General features: G+C 36.9%; 1 protein-coding gene across 10 annotated transcripts in view; it reads left to right on the top strand.

The window, feature by feature from the left end:
* PTPRM (protein tyrosine phosphatase receptor type M) overlaps positions 1-19,944 on the top strand; it is a 1,053,679-nt gene that overhangs the window by 377,864 nt on the left and 655,871 nt on the right. For all 10 annotated transcript variants that reach the window (XM_056820784.1, XM_016432809.2, XM_056820785.1 and 7 more), the window contains exon 4: positions 11,052-11,130. In XM_056820784.1, the coding sequence (XP_056676762.1) occupies positions 11,052-11,130 (79 nt within the window). The remainder of the gene's footprint in view (positions 1-11,051; positions 11,131-19,944) is intronic.

The raw sequence follows: 19,944 nt of genomic DNA, 5'->3' as shown, positions 1-19,944 counted from the left end.
GTCACCAGTGAAACAGGTATATTAAAATAATGGGTAAAACCTTTGATTATAACAAAATCACAGTTTATTTTAAGGCAAGGGAAGAAGGGATGGGAATAGGGATGATGTGATCTTAACCTAAGGTCAAAGTGCTAAACCCCACTAACTACTGATTTCACTACCTATAAGTCTACTTCCTATAACTAAGTTTGGTAACAGGAACAAGAGTCAAAGGATGGTCTCATGGCCTGTGTCCTTTTGAGTCTGGTAGGAGTCCTAGTAGAGATCATAGCAGTAGCAGAACCACCCAGGAACAGGAAAGGGAATAATGGTTTAACTCACACGGTCCACCTGTGGAGTGTTAAGCAATCTCAACCACTTCCAGAAGATGAATTTGCTTGAAGGAAGATCACACAGTCCTACTCCAGAGAGTAATTCCACCAACTGTCCTGTCTCCTCCCGAGAAGAAACTGCCTGGGCAGAAAATGCCTGTGCCCTCTTCAGAGTTCCAGATTCTCTCCTCTGCTCTGCCTTTGCTCTGGCTAAAGGCTTTATAACACCAGTCTTGCTCACTTTTGTGCCAGCCCACACCTGGTGGGCCCTGTCTTTTTTTTTGGGCTCTGCCAAGACAAAGTGTAGGCAAAGCCTTCTGTGTGGGCTATGTTTTTAGTCATCATGTGGTACAATGGGAAGGTAGAGAATAGACATGACTATTTTCCCACTCTGGCTGAAGTGTTATAGTTCTTCCTGATTTCATGGCTATAATCCTAAAGCATTTGATTAGGCATTTCCTTTCACTGAAATTTTTCATAGTGTAGCATGTATACTCTGGCCCCACTCTCTCTGAACCAAGCTCTATCTGCCTTTATGGTTCTAATGAATTCTGGTGGGCTTATGGGCAACCCCTTTTATTTTTTTCTGCCATTGGCTCAAACCTCTGCTGCTGACAATCTAACTAATTTTAGGGGGACACTGACCAGAACCCCATTTCAATTTAACCATTCATCATTGATTGGTTTTATAAAGACATCCTATCCATTCTAATCCAATTAGCATTAATTGAGGATATATTATATTTAATATAATTGTTTTAAAAATGAAAGTTCTTGCCCTCAAAGAATCTTATGGTCTGAAGAGGGAGACAAAATATAAGAGGAGACAAGAAGGGGGTGAGGAGGAGATACCAGGGGATACCTGGTATGTGGGTATCTTGTTCCATGGAGTTTAAACCAGGAAGGGTGGCAGCAAGTGCAAAGCAGAGTGGAGTGACATATATAAAGATATGTGTAGTTAAATGATATAGCACAAATAAATATGCAGGCATTTTTTCTAATACCTCAGGGGTATAATTCTCCCCTATACCACTTTAGTAGTGGGTAAGGATTAAGCTCACAATTTAGCCAAATTCCCATATAACATTGGTCCCACCAGATCACAACCAAAGGCTTCTGTTGTTTAGAGTCCTGAAAATTACTCCAAATGATCAATCTGTGCTCCTTGAAGTCTCAATGCTTGGCTAGCTTCTAGACTTGATCTCATTCCTGTATTTCTTGTCCTTGAAACTCCCAAGGTCATAGACTCTTCTCCCTCAACTACAATGGAAAAGAACTAACAAAAAGTCCAAGTAGTTCTAATTCCTCAGAAAGTGATATGGATTCAGGGGGTCTTCACCATCTCCTGGTTCTCCTTTGTGGAGTTACCTCTCTCCTTCCCCCCAGATTCAAATCCAACAGAACATTAGCAGAGGCTTATCCATTTCCTTTTGGAGAGATATTGAAAGTTCTAGAGCTTCAATCAATAGAAAAAAAAAAGTCACCCACCCAGATTAAAGGCCAATCACAACCAGATACAGAATGCCAGTGAATGGACATCTCTCACAGGGTATCACAGTACTTCCTGCATCATAGGTTCATGGGTCTGCTCCAGTGTCAGAGTCCATTATATCATAAAATCATATATTTGTGGCTTGAAAAAAACTTAGAATTCATCGACCCTAAATTCATCATTTTGCAATGAACATTTTTCAGCCCCTTCCCATTATTCAGGGAGCAGCCAAGTTCAGGTAATAAGAGAAAGAGACTGAGAGGGAAGGAATCCATTTTGTGAACTGGAAGATTACAAAAGGGACAAGTTCATAGGGAGACTAGGGAACGTGTCAGTTTTGACATTTTGGTCTGCATCTGGCCTCCTTTGCCCATTCTTCAGCTTTCTGCTGTCAGTGACCAAGATGAGAAGAATGGCAAGGGTCACCTTAACCAATAGACAGGAAGCCATTAGGAAAGAGCATCAGTTGTTACATTATGAGCAGGAAAAACAGTGGCATTGAGAACAGACCTCTTGACTTTCCACATTGGAGGCCATAAGTTGAATAACGTTTGAGAATTGCATAGCATTCTTATATTTTTTTTCCACCTTCCAAGAGTAAGATAATTGAACTTTTGGGATGGGGATCAAACAAACTGAAATGTAATTTTCAAATTTCATTTGAAATGAAATTTTCTGCCCAAAAGAAGAAAATATGTACAACATTTTGTGTGTTTTCTTTCATACAAAAGTACACATTAATAATTTTAAAATGACATCCAAGGTAATGATAATTATTCTGTATTCTGTCTACTCACTGGGTGTGGAATCAGGAGGACCCAAATTCAAGTATGGTCCAAGACAAATGTCTAAGTTGTGTGACCCTGGGCAAACTACTTAACTTTCACCTGCCTCAGTTAGTTCCTCAATTGTTGTTTTGTTCAATCATTTCAGTTATGCCTAACACTTTGTGATGCTACTTGGGTTTTTCTTGGCAAAGATACAGGAGTGGGTTACTGTTTCCTTCTCTGACTCATTTTACAGATAAGGACAAAGGGTTCAGTTACTTGCCCAGAGTCACACAGCTGGTAAGTGTCTGAGGCACAGGACTCCATCCATTGTGTCATCTAACTTCCTCCATGATAGAGTGGGGATTATAATAGCATCTACTTTCTAGTGTTTTTGTGAAGATCAAATGAGATAATATTTGTAAAAAATGCTTAGCATATTTCCTGGGAACATGATAGGCACTATATAAATGCTTATCCCTTTCTTCCCCTTCTCTCCTCTGTAATTCTATGGAATTACTGTGTATTATGCGTGTTTATCGCTCTATTTATACCATCATTTCCTTATGCCAAGACTATGTGGTTGGGCTCAATGAAATACTACAGGGAAAGGGAATGGGTGGGTATTTTTTATAGGTGAGGTTAAGAGAGCTAATTTGGACTGGGTAAATCCATAGTGGTCACACTACTTTCACTGGTGAGAAGAGCCCAGCCATCCTGAGAGAGGTGAAGCTCCAGGAAAAAAGATCACCCCCTGTTGCCACTATAATGCCTTGGATCACTAATTGGGTCTACACAGATCATCTTCAGAGCTTCACTGCAGAACTTCAAGCTTGATGGAACTAGGGATTTTCATTCTGTATTCCTGCCAGAGTCAGAATCATTGATTGTCCCATAGCTAAATTAGGAAATTAAGTTGGGGAGAGGAACAGAGCAGGGATAGTGGTAGAAATTGTTTTTTTTTTTTTTAAGAGAGCTTAGTGGTATGTTTTCAGTACTTCCTCAAGACACAGTACAATCTCTAACTGTCTGGGTGAATATGATTGGATAAGGTTAATGGTGAGTAATGGCCCACACAGGTTAAATGTAGATTAGAAAATCCAAACACAGGAAGTTAAATGAGCGATGGGAAGCCAGTTCCTTTGACCCCATCTACAGTGATTCTCTGACTATATTATGCTAATTTGGACAATGCATTGACTTCTCACTTTGCATTCCTGGCTTGCTCAGGATGTAAGATTTACTTTGTTTTCCATGGTAAACAAAACCATCCTCATACATTCTGCCTTAAGATACAGTTTCCTCAAATCTTTGAGCATATTTCCTGAAAAAAATGCCTTTTCATTGGGCAGTATCTGAGAAAGGACTCTGTTTTCTTCTATTTAAAAAATTTTTTTTCCCTCAGATTACATGTTGGTACAATTTTAAATAGTTGTTTTCTGACATTTTGTGATGCATGTTCTCTTTATCCCTTTCAGCCCTCCCCCTTATTTTCCTCTTACTTATTTTTAAGCAATTGCATATAAATTATTAAAAATTGAACATTTTTCAAATTCAGATGAAATTATCAAAAATCTTTGCTCATTACCAACCTCATCCAAGAGATTGTGGGCCATTCTCACTGCCCCCTCTCCCTCCACCAGTATATCCTAAGCAATCACCATCCTCAGTACTTGTGGGAAAAGGGTAACATTCTAATTCTACTGCATATACCTTTAAATTTGGAGCTGAAACATACCCAACTTATTTATTGACTGATAAGTGATTAGTCAAGGAGCTGTCTAGAGGTCATATCCTAAAATCAATATTTGTGGTTTTACTTCTCTGCCATTGGTAAATATGCAGACATCCCCAATCAATCTTTCACTCATTTTCTTATTTGTAAAGGTATTTTGTCCTTTGTCCTAGTATATTGCTTCCTATAACATCAATTGTTTCTAATGGCATTTTTTTTTGGTCCCAACATCTTGCTTTTTCAGAGAAGGTCTTTCAGTGTGTATAAATTAAAATTACAGTAGTTTCCCATTTTCCCTGTGAAAAGATACACAATATTATTTTTGTTTTTGAATTTGCATTCCTTTTGGCTTTAGCCAAAAATAGCAAAACAAAGTCCTCAGTGGCTAAGTAGGTGACACTGATACCTTTCATGGTGTTTTAAAATCCTGGTTTTCCAAAACTTTTAGCATAATGAAATTATCTTTCACCATCTGTTAACAAGAAGCTAAATAGCTTTGTGATCAGCAATTTTTAATGGTCAATATATGATTATTTATTTTGGCTACATTTTTGTCCATGAGATCCTCCCAAATATTTCACTTATCTAGCTTTTTTTTTTGTATGGGAATTCATAAGTCGGAAATAGATATTAACTCTGAGTTTGGATTTAGTCTTAATTCTAAAATTCCTAGCTAGCTAGCAACAGGTAGATTAAAAAAATTTCCATAAGTATATTGATTGAAACTAAGATGATTCTATCATAAACTTCTGTATTTTTCTTTTTCCTGATAGTATTACATTTCAAAATGAAAGTCCTTGATGAGGTTGTAGTTAATCTATTCAAAGTCATTGTCACATTGAACTTATCACTCAGAACTGAAATTCAGGAGCATTGACCTCTGTCTCTCTATCTAACTGACTCCATTCCCACTTACAGGAAATTGTAAGAGAGGATTAATTAACAAAGCTGTGAATTAATATTTTTTAAAAATGCAAATTAGGTTGGACAATATTATCTGAAAAGCCCTAAAAGAGCATTTCTTAATGTTGCTGAAAACTACTAGGAATCATAAAAAAAAAAATCAACATTTTCAGTTGATTGATGGGACAGTATTCTTCTTCTGTGAGAATGCTGCCCTCCCAGAATGGGTTTTCATTTAACAATTTTTAATTTTACAGCATTTGTTCAAAGATCAGGCACTATGTGGTGGTAGCCATTGTCATCAAAAGATACTTGATATTGAAATATATACAACATTTAAGGAAGGTAGAAGTCAAAGTTTTCTCCATTTACCAAAGAGAAACCCAATACAATTCATCAAGTATCTATTGAAAACCTTCTATGTGGCAAGCATTGTTCAAGATCTATAAAAACAACAATAAAAAAGGAGTTTTTAGAACAGTTTGTGTCCTACAGACAGAAGGGTAGTCTGTGATAGAGAAGAGATAGTAATGGCAATAGACAGCTGGGTGGTATAGTTGATAGAGTGTCAGGTTTGCAGTCAAGAAGAGATTCATCTTTCTGTGGTGAAGTCTGACCTCAAACACTTACTGGTTGTGTGACTTTGGGTAAGTCACTTAACCCTGGTTGTTTCCTTTTCCTTATCTGTAAAATGAACTAGAGGAGGAAATGGCAAAACACTCCAGTATCTTTGCCAAGAAAATCCAATCCCAAATGGGGTCATAAAGAGTTGAACATGACTCACAAATGACTGAACAACAACATAGTGACACTAATAACTAAGGTCAGAAAGGGAAAGTCTTTTAAAGTCTTCCTTTGAATGTTTGAAAATAATGAAATTAAATAGCTCACTCAGTCCTTGTGATGCATATGCAACATGTTTTGCTTTGACCCCACTTTCTCCAAGTGGTTTCTTGCATTTTATTCCTATTCAGGGATGGGGTTGGGGTGTCATTCTTTACTGTCATCAGACTTGAGCAACCACCAATTGTACAACTCCCTGACTCCCATTTCAGGAGCTTTGTGCCTAGTAATCAGGTTCCTTTTAGCCATTTAACATCAAATTAACTTTTATAAAGCTATAGTTACTTAAAAGATATTTCAAAGACAAAGATTCAAGCATTTCCCCTAAATTCTGCAGAGTTTAACTCTGTCCTCCTCACCCCAAGGAGATTAGGCTCCCATTTTAGTTCTTACATAGTTCTTACATAGCCTTAGTTTTTTCAAGTCCAGGTTCAAAGCTAGTGTCCCACCCAGCCTGGATTTCTAGAAATCTGGGTTCTGACAGTTTGAGCTCCTAGGTTAGATCTTTCCTTTATACTTAAAATGGATGAAGACTAAGGAAAATGTCTAGTTTATAGGCCCATTCCTTGGGTACTCATGGCCCAAAGTGTGGGGTCTCTTACCTTACCAAATGGTGTTAGCTGTATATCTTCCTCCAATGCAAAAGAGGGAAACAAAATTTACAGTGCTCAAGTCAGGAAGTTTTGAAGATGCAGATAGTTCAAACCATGCATCCAATAGAGGGGAGGGGAAAGCTGTAGTGTCTGTCAATCAACAAACAAACATTGATTTATTAAATGTTTACTATATGCCAGGCAGTTTGCTAAGTGCTGAGGGACAGAAGAGGGAGAAGACATTCTCTACCTTTTTAAGCTTACAATCTTACTGGCCAATAGCAAATGTTCATTCATGCACCAATTCTCCTGTCTCCTAGAAGTAGAAGTGTGGATGATACCATCCTGGGTATAGGTATATGCCAACCTCCAGTTAGACAGAAAACAATTTAATTTTGGTTTTTTATTATCATGTTTGAGAATATCAGTTTTGAAATGCTAACCCAGACATATATAAACATTTACCTAAAAAACACATATTCACAAACATATGTATGTATGATTCCAGCTATCTATCCCTCCATCTGTCCATGTGTCTGTCTCTCTAACCATCCATCCAGCATCTATCTATTTATCCATTGATCATCTATCTATCCATCTACCTATCCATCCATTTATCCATCCATCCATCCATCTCTCCATCTATCTATCTATCTATCTATCTATCTATCTATCTATCTATCTATCTATCTATCTGTCTGTCTGTCTGTCTGTCTATCTGTCTGTTTTTCCATCTGTCCACCCATTCATCCATCCATTCCACCAACCAACCATCCATCTCTCCATCTATCTATCTATCTATCTATCTATCTATCTATCTATCTATCTATCTATCTATTTGTCTGTCTGTCTGTCTGTCTATCTTAACCCCCTCCTTCTCTGCTCCTAGTCTAAAGTTGTTTAAAGCTAAAGCCCACCAAGTGTAGAGAGGTCTTATTCTGAAAGTTCTTAATATATAACTGGGAGTGATAGTCCAGTTATCATGTAACATACTTAAGCAGAGTTTACCTTTCTGTATGCTGAAATTCATGAAGTCAAAGATGGGGGAGTAACAATCCTAGCAAAAGAAATAAGTAGGCATGTGTTTGATTATATTTTTTGATTCCCACCTTTTTTAGCCTAAATGATCAGGTCAGCTGACCAATCTGTGGTAGGAGTGAGAGAGCTGATTGGGCAGAAGGTAGTGATTTCCTGGTGCTCTTGATATCTTCTCTGTCTCCAGAGAAATTAAGAGAAACCATGTATTTGCCCTTTTTCCTATCAAGGTGGAGAATGATCCATTCTACCCCATGCAGAAATCAGGATCCATTTTAAGTTGCTTGCTTTCTTTATCAGGAAATAGGTGTGACTTTTTTTTTTACAGAAAGGCCACACTTGTGAATTTCTTGAGCCCAGTCTTTCATTTACTGAATTCTTTTATTATCAAAATACTTGTATCATTCTTGTGGGTATTCCTCACATATCTTACTTTGCTATTCTTCTATTGCTATAGTGAATAGTTATTAAAATATGATGGTAATGATGACATTTTCATGTCTTTCTGTTCTTCCCAACCAGTTCAAAATCTTTGTTATTTGATTTATCAATCAATAACCAATTATTAAGTAGTGACCTGGCATGCTGGGGATACCCCCCCAAAGGCAAAACAATATTTGTTTTCTAGGAGCTTAGTATCAAATGAAGGAAGAAATGTAAAAACAGATTCATAGAAAGCAAGTTGTATATAAGACAAATAAGAAATAATTAACATTAGATAGCAGTAGAATTACAAGGAGATGGGAGCAAGCTTCTTGTAGGAGGTTGTATTTTAGTTGGGACTTTAAAGGAGCCAGGGAGGTCAATAGACAGAATGAAGGATGGGGAGCATTCCAGCCAGAGAGAATACCTGGGAGCTCAGAAATGGAATGTCTTTTTCTTTCATGGCAGAGACCTTCCCCTATTTTTTCTTGTAGTCTTACCAGCACTATAATTTCTTCCAAGCAACATGTAGTTATGCATTTTATATAGACTTATATACATATACATGTAAAACAATATAGTCACATATTTATATATGAAGATATATAAAATGTCTGTATGTATATGTTTATATACATATGCACATACACTTTTTCTTTTAATCTGAGATAAGTATAAATATTTGGACCTATTGAGTCCGACATGTTTATGGAATAACCATGAGGGACAATCCAACAGACAGTTGATTGGCATTAGAGTCTTTGAGAGAATCATCTTTCACAAAGATGGCCCAGGATGCCATCTCTTGGATGCCCAGGAACAGGTAAGGTCACCAAGTGGGGAGTTTGGAGAAAAGATGACTCAGGGGAGAGCTCTGCAGAACATTTATTTGGGGATCATCTAGCAAAGGAAACTGTGGAGAGGTCAGGTAGGTAGGAAGAGTGTAAAAGTCAGGCAAGACTAAGAGAAGCTGATAAGTGAGTATGTATTAGGGAAGCAGAGGAAGGTAAACAATACTTTTTATGAGTTTCTTAGTGAAATAGAGGAGAGATTTGGGAATGGTAAGGTCAAATGAAATATTTTGTTCTGTATTTAAAAGGCATGTTTTTAGGAATTTGGAAAGGCATTAGTAAATAGGAAAAGATTGGATATAAATGAGAGAGATCACCACCCCCCTTTAGAATGAACATTCTCCAGCACTCTCTCCTGAGTCATCTTTTCTCAGTACTTTTTCCCTTAGTGACCATATCTGTTCCCAAGGATTCCATGGTATATGATCCTAGATATGATCAAAGGTCCAAGAAAAGAAATTGGCCTTAATAAGGAGAAGGACTAACTAATCCTCAGAGAATAGAGTAAAAGAGGAAAGAATGGGTGAAGGTATTAGAGCAGGATTGAACAATGCCTGCACAGATGGAGACCTCCAGACAGATGGCCTTGATTTTCTTAATAAAGCAAAATCAAGGACATCAGTGGAGACTAAAGGGTAGAGGTGACCTGAGGCACTTCAATAAATAAAAGAAGAGTTGAAACAGCTGCTGAGAGGAATGGGATGATCAATGAAGGAAAAATAAAAAATATATTTCCATGAAGTAGCAAGAACATAATTTTTAGTGGACCTTCTGGACATAGTAGTGTGACTATCTCTAACTTTGTTTAGTGGTTTGGAAGTAAAACCAGGGAAGGAAGATGAGTATATATGTAAGTAGTAAATGTGAGGCAACATTGGGGGAGACAGATTATCTATGATTGAGTGTTGACAAGTCAGAAATGGAGGAAACAAATGGGACGAAGGAATCAAAAGTACAAGATAATGAGTAGTTGCATCAGCTAAGATCAAACCTGTAAAGAGCAGAAAGTGAGTCCTGAATCTGGGTGTTTCTATAAAGATGAAGAATAAATTTAGAAATGAAGGAGAGAAAGGCAGAGTGACAGCACATTATGATTAGATAGAGGATTTTTCAGATTTTAGAATCATGGCTCTAATAGCAGAGTTATAGGTGATGGTGAGATCTAAGATAGGACCATTCTGTAGAATGACTATTAAGCCTATAGAATGAAGAAATGCCTGGAAAACTTACCTGCCATTGTTGAGGGATAATAGAAAGATGAAAACTCATCTTAATCTTTTCCTTTAAGACTATGGCAATAGTAACCCATATTTCTGTTACATATTATAAATAAAAAAGCACTTTGCTCACATTATCTCTTTTGTTCCTAACCACAACTCAGACACAAGAATAGTCTATTTTTACAAGTTAGTAGTAGCTAACAATTATATCACTTGATTATTTTCAGTACACTTTGCAAGCCCTGTTTCATTTGATGGTCACATAAAAACCTTTGGGATAAGTACTACATTATTTTTATTTTATAGTTAATAAAATAAGAGTCATAGAAGTTAAATAATTGGTCCAGGATCACACAGCTAGTAAGTCTTCTACCTTTCACTGAAAAATTCCTAGAAAGAATTAGTTGTGCCTTCTGCCTCTGTTTCCTTAACATGTACTCATTTGTGTGGCGTTCTTCATCTGGCCTCTGATTTCACACTTTTCCTACCTAACTTCTTTCTCCATTGTTTCTCTTTCTATATGATCAACTCCTTCCTCCCTCCCTGTTAGAATGTCATCTCTTTATAAGTATTTTTCCCTTAGCTCCTGTGGGTTCAAATATTACCTCTAGGAGGATGGATTTCAATTTATATAATCTGCTTTAATCTCTCCCAGATTAGGAGCAAGACTCAAACATAGGACCTTCTTTATCCACTCTGCAAGACTGCTTCTCTAATCTCACTAAAGTAATTTGTCCAGAGTCGCATGACTACTAAATAGAAACCTCAACACTTGAACCTATGTATATCCTATGACTACATCTAATGGTCTTTCCGATGCTGCAAACACATGTTAAATTTACTTAATGGCTAATGTAAATCTTTCTTCATTTTTTCAGGTAATTTTTGAAGTGGTAACTTCAGGACATTATGGCTACCTAGCTATTGATGAAGTGAAGGTGTTAGGACATCCATGTAGTAAGTTGCTTTGATTTTTTTTTAACTTGTATTTGTTTTCCTGTATAGATATTTTGAAAACATGTCAAAATTTAGATTTAGTGTCAAAACAACTGAGGTTGAATGTCCCTTTTGAAGAAATCATGGGAGCTACTGCTAGGTTGACATGTTCAGGTGGTAGACTTTGCTTTATGGTTTTCAACAGGAAAAAATAACTGCAAAATTGTGCAAACTGCTCAGGTCATATTTATAAATCTTGAAAGCCCAAGAAATCATCCAGTACAGTGTTTAGTGATCACAATAATAGGCCTCTACTTTCTCATGAAGGACCTACTAATTTATCAAAGGTGAATGTGTAGTAATATTTTAAAAAATCTACAGTGCTGGAGAAACCTGTATTTATGAGCAATACTCTGGTAACCTAAATCATATATACTTTTAGGAGAAATTACTTTCTGAAGATCAGATATCCCCCTTAATGATAGTTCTTTTGTGATAGGACTTTTGTCAGCATGGGGAAAATAAAATTTAAAAATCAAAACTCTTTAAAATTCTTTGTTTCTTTCCATAAGCTTAATTACCACCCCTATAAATAGGTTAATGGCTTATTTGTCTGGTTCATAGGAAAGAAATATTTCTAAAATTTTCAATAGGCAATTCAGAATTTCTATCTGAATACTAGTTCTCTGAAGTGAAAAGTAGGAGAAAATCTGACGAAGTAAAAAATCTAGTATTGGAACTCTACTTCTTGGGGCAGCTAGGTGGCTCTGGATAAAGAGCCAGGTCCAGTAATGAGAAGCCCTGAGTTCAGATGTGGTCTCAGACATCTCATAATTGTGTGATCCTGGGTTTGCCTATCTCTTATTACTCTTCTGCCTTACACATATACATGTATCAATTATTTAGTGAGATTCAGGGGCATCTTCTTGCATGTGACTTCACTTACAAATCATACTGGCTCTCTTGGCTATCTCTTTGAAGGCTAACTCGAATTGAAGAGTAGAAGGGTACAATATCAGTTTGCAGGGAGGTTTCCAGTGGAGAATTTGTGCTTGGAAATGTGTTGTTTTGTAGTTTTATCACTGACTTTGATAAAGACACAGAGAGCAGGCTTATCAAATTTGCAGATGATAGAAAGCTGAGAGGAATGGTTTGCACTTAGAATAACTTTAGTTATTCTATAGTAGAATCTAAAACTATCTTGACAAACTGAATATAATGAGATCCTTTCTTCACTTAGCCCACCTCAGTGATTTCAATTTTATCAGGATTAAACCTTCTCCACTGAGGCAAATAGGTTCCTTCCATGCAATATAAAGTCTCAAAGAGTTGGCTGAGGCACTGAGTTTAACTGATTCACCCAGCCTCACACAGCCAATATGTGTCATTAAACCCATCTTCCTGACTGAGACCAGTTCTCTATTCTCTATGTCGCCATACTCTGATCTGTAAGTTAATATGTATAAATGTAAAGTCTCAGGCTGTGGTGCAAATAGTCAACTTCATAAGAATAGGTATGGTTAGACAGAAAGTTGTCTAAACTTAATCAGAGGGTTTTATTTAGTGCACTTGAGGATGGTGTGAATAAGAAGTACAAAGTAGCAGTCAGAAAACCCTCCTGTGATCTTGGGCTCATTAAGAAAGCCAGAGATTCCAGGGATATAGTTGTGAGTCCCTACATTGGCTACTCTGGTCAGCTAAAGTATTGTGTTTAGTTCAGGCTTCATAGTTTGAGGATATTAATAACCTGGAAAAAAGCATCCAGAAGAAGGCAACCAGGGAAGGGAAAGACTTTGAATTCATATCACATTGAATATTAAGTGAAGAAATCAGGATTGTTTTTCTAGAGAAGAGCTGTCTTCAAATAGGAAGGATTGTCAGGTGAAAGAGATTGAACTTGGATTTTTGTTTTTGTTTCTGTTTTGTTCTTTGGAGGGGATTTGAGAAATTTCCCCCAGGAGATAGAATCAGGAATAATGGGTAGAAGATGTAAAGAGACAGATTCAGATTTAATACAAAGATGGTTTCCTCATGGTGAGAGTTCTCAAAGCATGTAAGATCTGTCCCTGGCAGTGATAGGTTCTCTATACTTGAAGGTCTTTAAGCCTAGATTGGGTGATCATTTATCAGGTATGTTTTAGTGGGTTTTCATTTTTGGAATGGATTAGAACTAAATGGTTGCTGTGGTTCCTTTTAGCTGTGAAGTTTTTGATTGTTTGACAGAATGCCAAACAGAATTAGAAGCATGTTTGAAGCTCAGTGTCCTCAGGACTTAGTTATGAGGAAGTCTTGTTCCATATGCAACAGCCTCAAAGAGAACAATGTTAATCTCTCTAGTAAATTCCCTATGGTTTGAGTCTTGCAAAACAATGCTCTAAACCTATTGGGATCTTAGACAGAGATTGAGAAATGGAATGTCCCTTGGATGTCATTAATGAAACTCCTCTCCTCTCTTTTACAAATAAAGAAACTGAGGCCCAGAGTGGTTAAATGGCATGCCTAGTTTTACAGGCAAGTTGACAGAGCTGAGATTTTACCTTATGCCCTCTAATTCCCCAAATCCCCTGCCTTATATGAATTCTTCAAGAATTATTTGGTCTTCTGTTTCTGTAGAAATGAATGTGAATGAAGATAATTCATACTCTGCTGATGAGAATCCTGTCCCAAATTCATTCTTTCCTAAGTGTATGATATACTGACAGACCAGACTGATTTTGGTCATATACCAATATACTTTATTATAATGTGATTCATTTGTTACTTTATTAATACCATGTAATCATGGCATATTAATTATATAATTAAATGACATATTTCATTGATATTAAAGTGCCTTATCCTTTCCAGTGAGCTTTCTTCTAATTATTCTATTTGATTCTTTGTAGTAAGTAGAGAAAGTATTATTGATGAGATTATATGATTATATATGAGAAAGGATATATAAGAGAATCAGAGATTCGATAACATTGTCCATGTCATATAGTTAGAAAACGGCATACTCTCTATAGACAAAGTCTCTCATCTACTAGTAGCAAATTATTTCTACTCTTCTGTCATATTACTTTTTAGAAAATTGACTTAAATATACCTTTATATAAAATCATATAAACAGTTTATTCATGGGCCTGTGATGAAGATATTAAGTCTAACCCTCTGATGACATCATTCACTAGGGGTTCTATTTTGTTTAAATAAACTTGATTAAATCCTTTATCTTCTCCACTAGCTTATGGTTGAGAACATGGGAAATATTTCTGTTATCTCACTTGTGGAGTGATTTAGAGGGAATTCTTTTTCAGGTAGAGGCTAGAGTAGGTGAACTCTGAGGTCCCTTCCAACTCTGAGAGTCTTTGAAAATAAATATAATTTTTGAAGTGGAACATATTATTCATCATATAGCAAAGAAACTAAAGGTTTGTATGATTGGACTTTAAAAGGATTTTTTTGGGGGGAGAGGGTGGTTAAAAGCAGAAAAATGAACAATACCATATCTAATTGAAACAGCAGGGGGAATTTTGGAAAGTAGAATGTAATTACCTCTGTTGAAATTTAGCCAAAATACTAGAATTAACACCTCATTCTCTCCTCAGTTTTAAGAAAAGTATCATGGGACTTTTATAATTAGCATTGGTGGTCCAGGTCTTTATTTTACATCTCATTTAGCATATATCAGTTTGTGTTTTTCAGCCCTTTCCCAAGGTATTGGATTTGGGGCAGAGTTCAGTGCAGTCATTGAAGAAAGAGTTCTACTTTCTACCCCATCCCTGAATTTTTGAGAGGTTTCTCTTGCTAAAAAGACCCGACGCTGTATAATTCCTGAGCTAAGAACCCAACTTGTTTGGCTTCAGGTGACAGAGCTATCTATAGGTTATCTCCTTTGGAGAATGACAGTGCTAGTTCTTAATTCACTGTGAGAGCTATAGAATTTCTACGCTGCCTCTGGAGCATGATGATGTATGCTTCAAAAGAACATTTTTTATTTTCTCAGTTTTTTTAATGCTGCTGAGAAGGGGCATTCTCAAGTTCTCTTTTCCTGAACTAAACATTTATGGGAAAAACATGTATACAAATTTTAGGGATGGTAACAGCACAAAGCCTTGCAAATTAAAAGCTTTATAAGTAATATTTTAAGGGACTTCCATTGAAATTTCTTAATCAAATAAAATTATTCTTGAAAATTTAATACTTGTTAAATTTAAATCCTAAAGGGGCATAAATATTTCATCTTTGAAAATGGAAACTATCACCTGTTCTTTCAATGTTGATTCAAAATTACAGAACCTAATTTAACTCATTGTAAAGGCTGCTGCTAGCATTCATATAGGTTTATGAGCAGGCATCATGCCATTAAAAAATGTAGCTTTTCTGTGACTAGCCTAGAGTGCCTCATAAAGTTAGTTTTAATGTTAGTGGCAGCAAGATGCACAAAATACTTGAAATGTGGTTGTGGCTGTGCAGAATCAGCATCTCTCTTGTTCCTAAGCTACTTATTTCTAACAAACATAGACAGTCCTCATGGTTTGGACTTAGACCTAAATTGCATTTCAATTTTGTTTCCATAATTCAAGTAGATGTCTCTAGAGAAATATTTTGTCAGCTTAATAATTTTTTTCCTTGTTTGTTTTCTTAAAAAGATGTTTTGATCTCTAACAGAGGTCAATTGGTAATAGAAAAAAGTATGCCAGAGTGGAAATCATGAGACCTAAATTCAAATCATAGCTCTGACTTTTTTTTTACAAATATATACTGTTGGAAAGTCACTCAACTTGTTTCTGAGACTCGGGTACCAGTGGGGGAGAATAATACAGAACTGGTGTGAGGGAGGGATTTTGTAAATTAAGATGCTATATTGGTTGTTGTTGTTCAGTTGTTTAATCATGACCGCTATCCACTGTACTACCACTTTCCCACATAGGGAGCTACATGACTGTGAGCTATTATTAATCACTTCTTGAAGTTGCCATGGAGGAATTTAATCACTAACTTTCCATCGTTTCAGTAGGGCCCTCTTTGTGACCCCATTTGTGGTTTTCTTGACAAAGATACTGGGGTGTTTTGCCATTTTATTTTCTAGATCATTTTACATACAAAGAAACTGAAGAAAACAGGCTTAAATGACTTGTCCAGGATCACCCAGCCAGTAAGTGTCTGAGGCCATATTTGAACTTGGGAAGATGAATCTTCCCGACTCCAGACACAACACTCTATCAACTGCACCACCTCAGTGGCCCAAGAAGAGGAAAATCTCAGGGGATTATCTCATTTTTTTTCAGTGAAATATGAGGCAGGGTTCCCAGCTAAGAAGGAGGAGGAGCCTGATAGACTATTGTGGAATGCAAACCAAGGGAAGGCACTTGGTACTGGAAGAAATGTCATAAAAAAGAAATAGGAATTAACCTAGGGCTCTTTCAACTTCCCTCCCAACCAAATGATTTTCCAGGAATCATTCTCCAGGATTTCTGCCTTGTTCAAAAACTCTGGTCCACAACTACCACCTTTTCCTAGACTTTCACTCTGCCCAGCTCAAGCTTTCTCCTTCCCTTTTCTAAGTTGGCTTAAGTCCTTTTGGCTTCCTTTTTAAAGACTTCTTCTGTGAGACTATAGTGCCTTTATTATTGAATTGACAAACTACTAATATCCTCAAATTTCTTTTTCCTTAAGTGCCCCTTCCTTATTCTCAAATTAATTCCAACCTGAATTTACAGGAAAGCATCATATTTACTGTAATCCTCCTCTTGCTTTTTTCTACTTGTAGTACCATGAGGCTACATTAGTGTTTCCATTCTTTCCTTCCCAAGTGCTGTCACCAAGCAACTTTCTCCTTCTGTAAAGTTTATACCTCCACCTATGCCACTGTTTTGAATTTTTTCCAGCATATTAATCATTCATTCACCAAATGTTTGGGTAGGTAGGGCAGCTCAAGACCTAAGGGAGAAAAAAGTGTTGATGCATAATAAACACAAGAATTTGAAACAAAGATTGGAGACAAAGGAAATTCCTGGACTACAGTGTAGCAAGGACAATTTTATTCCATGCTTTCCTTCTGCCCTTTTGTTGTTAGCGGAGCCCTGAAGAATCTAGGGGAAGAGAGGAGAAAAAAAAAGAAAGAAAACATAATTTCTAAGGCCTGTCACCCAGAAAACTATTGGTGGTTTGTTGAAAGGACAATCAAGAATAATGGTATTGAGGGGATAGAGACTAGAATCTTGAATTAGTAAACATTAGTATGAGGAATTTCTTTGCCCAAGTGAGATAATTGTCTAGGATGATATAATGCAATCCACACCTAGCCATAACATGGTTTAAAGACACACTAAATGCCTGTGGCTTTTGTTTAGCCGACCGGCTGTTCTGTGTTCCAAAAGAGCCTGGTACCTGGAGTCAGAGACCCTTCTGGAAAGAAAAGCACCTGCTGCTAAAATTCTGGGAACTGACAAATTTTTCTCTTCATGGAGTTAAAAAAAAAACAAACAAAACAGCTGAGGCTTTTCTGCTGGCCTCATAGTGGATTGCTGAATGGTCCATTTTCCTTAGACCTATATGAAATTATGAAGAATGAAATGAACAGAACAAATAGAACAGTATATACAGCAACAGAAATATTGTGGGAAGAATGATTCATGAAGGTCTACCTCCAGAGAAAGAACTGCTAAACAGAAATAAGCCAGACATAGTTTTATATATACATATGCCTTTTTGTCAAATGATCCTTCTCTAATGGTCACAGTAAAAGAAAGAAGAGAGTTACCTACCTGAGTATTTTAATGTACCAAAAAAAAATAACTTTAAATTTAAAAAAAAAAAGTGTTGGAGCTTCTGGTCTCTATGCTGAGTCTACCTCTCGTCCTCTTATACTGAAGACATAGCCCCTCTTCTGAGGTCTACCACTGAACCTGGAAGCCTAGAAAAGCTCCACAATCATGTTCCCAGAGGAGCATTATTTAATAGCAGTTAAAAAACTATTGAAGAATCATTATCATCATCATAGCTAATATCTATATAGCACTTACTATGTTCTAGGTACTTTATATATTTCTTATGTCATCCTCATCACAACCCCAGAAGAAAGGTGTTATTATTATTATTCCCACTTTGCAGATAAGAAAAGTGAGGCAAACAGAAGTGAAATGATTTGCCCAGGATTATAGAGCTAGTTAGGGTCTGAGGTCAGATTTAAAATCAGGTCTTCCTGACTACCAGACCCAGTAGTAACTGTAAACTGTTAAATTTTATGGTTGGCCTGAATATTTAAATTGGTGTTCACCAGGGATTTAATTTCTAAATCCCAAAATAAATTACTCAAGTAAATGAAATTTACGGTAGTTTATTTTTACAATAGATGGAAGATATTAAGGAAGGGAGAAAAGTAGAGAGAGAAGGAGAGAGAGAAGGAGAGAGAGAGAGAGAGAGAGAGAGAGAGAGAGAGAGAGAGAGAGAGAGAGAGAGAGAGAGAGAGAGAGAGAGAGAGAACGCGAGCGAGCTCTGGCATCCTCTGAACCAGTTAGAAATTCTAAGGTACCAGTCAGGGGAAAGGAGTCTCCAGATGATGGGCCTTTTTTGGAGGTTCACACCTCCAGAAAGGGCAAGGAAAGAAGTCCACCTTTACACTCAACACAGTGACCATCTAAAAGGAAAGCAGTCTGAGGTCTCCTGCACAAGCTCCTCAAGGGGTCCAGTTCCACAGCCAAGTGTCTTCAGTCCAAGTCTGAATGTCTTTCTTTCAGTCTCTCCTCAAGTGTCTGTCTTCCCTCCAGCTCTGAGTGACTGTTCTTCACTCCAAGCCTGAGTGACTGTCCTCCAGTCCAGCTCTGTGTGACTGAATGCTTTCAGTCTAACTCTGAGTGACTGATGATCTTTGATCCAAATCTGAGTCACTGATCTCCAATCTAACCCCGAGTGACCAATTGATCCAATGTGTCTCTGTTTCCACTATTTAAAGACCTTTTTCTCTTGTGTCACCTCTTCTAAATTTTACGTCTACCAATCACAACAGATGCTCCTCTCCAGGACTGCCCATTTTTGTGGGTCACAGACCTCCCACTCAGTGTATGAAATGGGTGTTTATAATTTTTTTGTGGTTAGGTCACACCTTTTTATAGTTAGTTCATCTTTTTGTGGTTAAAATGGGTAATCTACTTTAAGTACTGGGTTTACACTTTGAGGATTAAAATCTAAAAATAGACAGGAAATTACAATTTAATCTTCAAAATCAAGGAAGAGCTAAGTACCTTCATTGTTACAATCAGAGGAGAGCTAAATCCAATCTTCACAAAACCTAGATAGACTATATCCCATGTTAAGAAAAGAGATGGACCATGATGATATTGTCAGAAAGTATTAATCCCCCCACACTGAAGTTATGAATTGCTCCTTCACTCATAGACTTAGGCTGCATGTTATTTTTCTATGTGTGTCATTTCATATGTGTTCCCTAGGAATGTCTATTCTTCCTACTAAATGCCTTCAGGAGACAAGCTTTTTGGGGTACGTGTTCAGTTGCTCCTTTTAGAAAAATGTCATTTTCATTTAATGCCTTTGGTTAAAATTCAGCAACTACTTCATTGGGGGCTCATAAACTATGTTTTTGAACCACATTGTGTTCCTTGAACCTGGGGGAACTTTGGTGAGCACTCCATATGAAAGAGAAAATAAGGTAGGTATTCATTGTGCTAGGGATTTGGGGAGATGTAAAGTGATAAAGTATAAGCCTTTCCCTCACAAGGCTTATAGTTTAGTTGGAGAATAAGACAACAACAGATATAATATACATTACTTATGCATTTTCAGTAACAGATAGTTATTTAGTAGGTACAAATCCCAATTATCTGTGATGTC

The sequence above is a fragment of the Monodelphis domestica genome, chromosome 3 (assembly GCF_027887165.1).
Source record: "Monodelphis domestica isolate mMonDom1 chromosome 3, mMonDom1.pri, whole genome shotgun sequence".
In the NCBI taxonomy this organism is placed as follows: Eukaryota; Metazoa; Chordata; class Mammalia; order Didelphimorphia; family Didelphidae; genus Monodelphis; species Monodelphis domestica.
This window is presented reverse-complemented; position numbering and strand designations above follow the sequence as displayed.